At 60.0% G+C, this 1,832-nt stretch overlaps 1 protein-coding gene across 1 annotated transcript; it reads left to right on the forward strand.

Moving 5' to 3' along the window:
• Positions 1 to 279: 279 nt before the first annotated feature.
• Positions 280 to 1,338, forward strand: DICSQDRAFT_74607 (uncharacterized protein; the record flags this gene model as incomplete). Its single annotated transcript, XM_007371882.1, has 1 exon — positions 280 to 1,338. One exon carries the CDS (start codon positions 280 to 282, stop codon positions 1,336 to 1,338), a length of 1,059 nt encoding a protein of 352 aa, XP_007371944.1.
• Positions 1,339 to 1,832: the final 494 nt, after the last annotated feature.

Consider the following 1,832-nt stretch of genomic DNA (forward strand, 5'->3'; position numbering starts at 1 on the left):
TCCCCCGTTGCTGAGTCGCCCACGACTCGATCCCCCATCCCCGGTACTCCGACTGACGAGCTCGAAGTAGCGCTACTCATCGCGCTTCCCCCATCCCCTATCATCCCCCCAACCCGTCCACCGTCCGCTCCACCCATCATGGGACAACAAGGCGGACAACCGCAGACAACAGGCCCCGCCAACAACCCCCAGCAGGCCCAACCGGGCACCCAGACGGCAACGCAACCCCCGGACCCCATGACGGTATTACTCCAGTCGATGACTCTCCTCACCCAGTCCATGGCGCAGCTTGCAAACTCGACCACCGGGACCAGCAGTCTGAAGGCTGTTCAGAAGCCCTCCGCCTTCAAAGGCGAACAAGGAGGTGAGGCACGGCGTTTCCTGGCAGCGTTCACCCTTTGGGCCATGTCCCAAGGTTCGACGCTCAACCATGTCGATGCCATGGGCAACGCGATCAGCGCGCGGGACGACCAGTGGATTCGGGCGGTCCTCTCGTTTATGCAGGACAGCGCAGCTCTTTGGGCCACTCCGGCGATGGAGGAGATCACGCAGGGCACCACCCCGTTCAAAGGATCGTGGACCGAGTTCCGTACTCAGTTCAAGGCCCGTTTCGAGACGGTTGACGAGGCGGTCGACGCAAAGGAACGTCTCCGTATGCTATGGCAAGGCACCATGACCGTTCCGGAGTACGCCGCACGGTTCAACGAGCTCTCCACCCGCACCGGCTACTCCAAGGCAGACCTCCGCGACCGCTTTTACGAACACCTTGCGGACTCCATCAAGGACGAGCTGGTGCACACGGCAAGGCCAATTGCGTCACTGGACGATCTCATCACCGTCTCCTCGGACATCGATGTCCGGGTCCGCCAACGCCGTGCCGAACGGGATCGTCAGCGCGGACGCACCACCACTCCCACCACCACGACAAAGCCGGCTGTACCGCTGCACACCACCCCCTTCACGCCGCCTACTAGAGACCCAAACGCGATGGACATCGACGCGACCCGTACGCGCGAAGAGTTCAACCGCCTCATGCGCGGCAAGTGCTATGGTTGCGGGTCTACGGCGCACGTCAAGAAGGACGGTGGCCACGACCGGGACGTCTGCAACTACTGTCGCCGTGTAGGGCACCGCGAGACGGTGTGCATGGACAAGTTCCTGAAGAAGCCCCGCTCACAGAGGCTCGCCGCCACCGAAGAGGGACCGGAGGAGCCCCAAGTTGCAGCGTCAACGTCGACGTCAGCGGATGCCGGAGCGACCAACGCCCTCATCGCCCAGCTCATGGAGCAGCAGAAGGCCCTCGCTGACCAACTCGCCTCTCTGCAGAAGTCTTTTTAGAGCGGGCGCGCGCGAAAGCTGCCGCAGCGGCGCCCTCGGGTACGACTACGGACTCCTCGCCTCCCCAGATCCCTGACCCCTGCCTGTACGATAGTATTAGTTCGTGTATCATTCCCGAATTGAACCCATCTAGCTCGCATTTCCGCGTCAGTGTGATTCTTAAAGGCAGAAACCGTAGTGTACGTTCCGCAGCTATGATAGACAGTGGGGCAACGGCCCTTTTCATCAGCCACCGTTTCGTAAAGAAGAACAACGTTTATTTACATAGGCTAGCTAGAGACATTCCCCTCTATAACATCGACGGCTCCAAGAACAGTGCAGGGAGCATATCTCATTACGTTAGGTTACAAGTACTTATGGGCGACTACACAGAATGGCTCGAGTTCTTAGTTACAGACCTGGGCCCTGAAGACGTCGTACTAGGTTTGCCTTGGCTTCGTAGAGTCAATCCGGACATTGACTGGCAGGAAGGCACCATGGAGGTTGGTGCGGAG

This window comes from Dichomitus squalens (genome assembly GCF_000275845.1).
Source record: "Dichomitus squalens LYAD-421 SS1 unplaced genomic scaffold DICSQscaffold_413, whole genome shotgun sequence".
NCBI classification, from domain to species: Eukaryota; Fungi; Basidiomycota; class Agaricomycetes; order Polyporales; family Polyporaceae; genus Dichomitus; species Dichomitus squalens.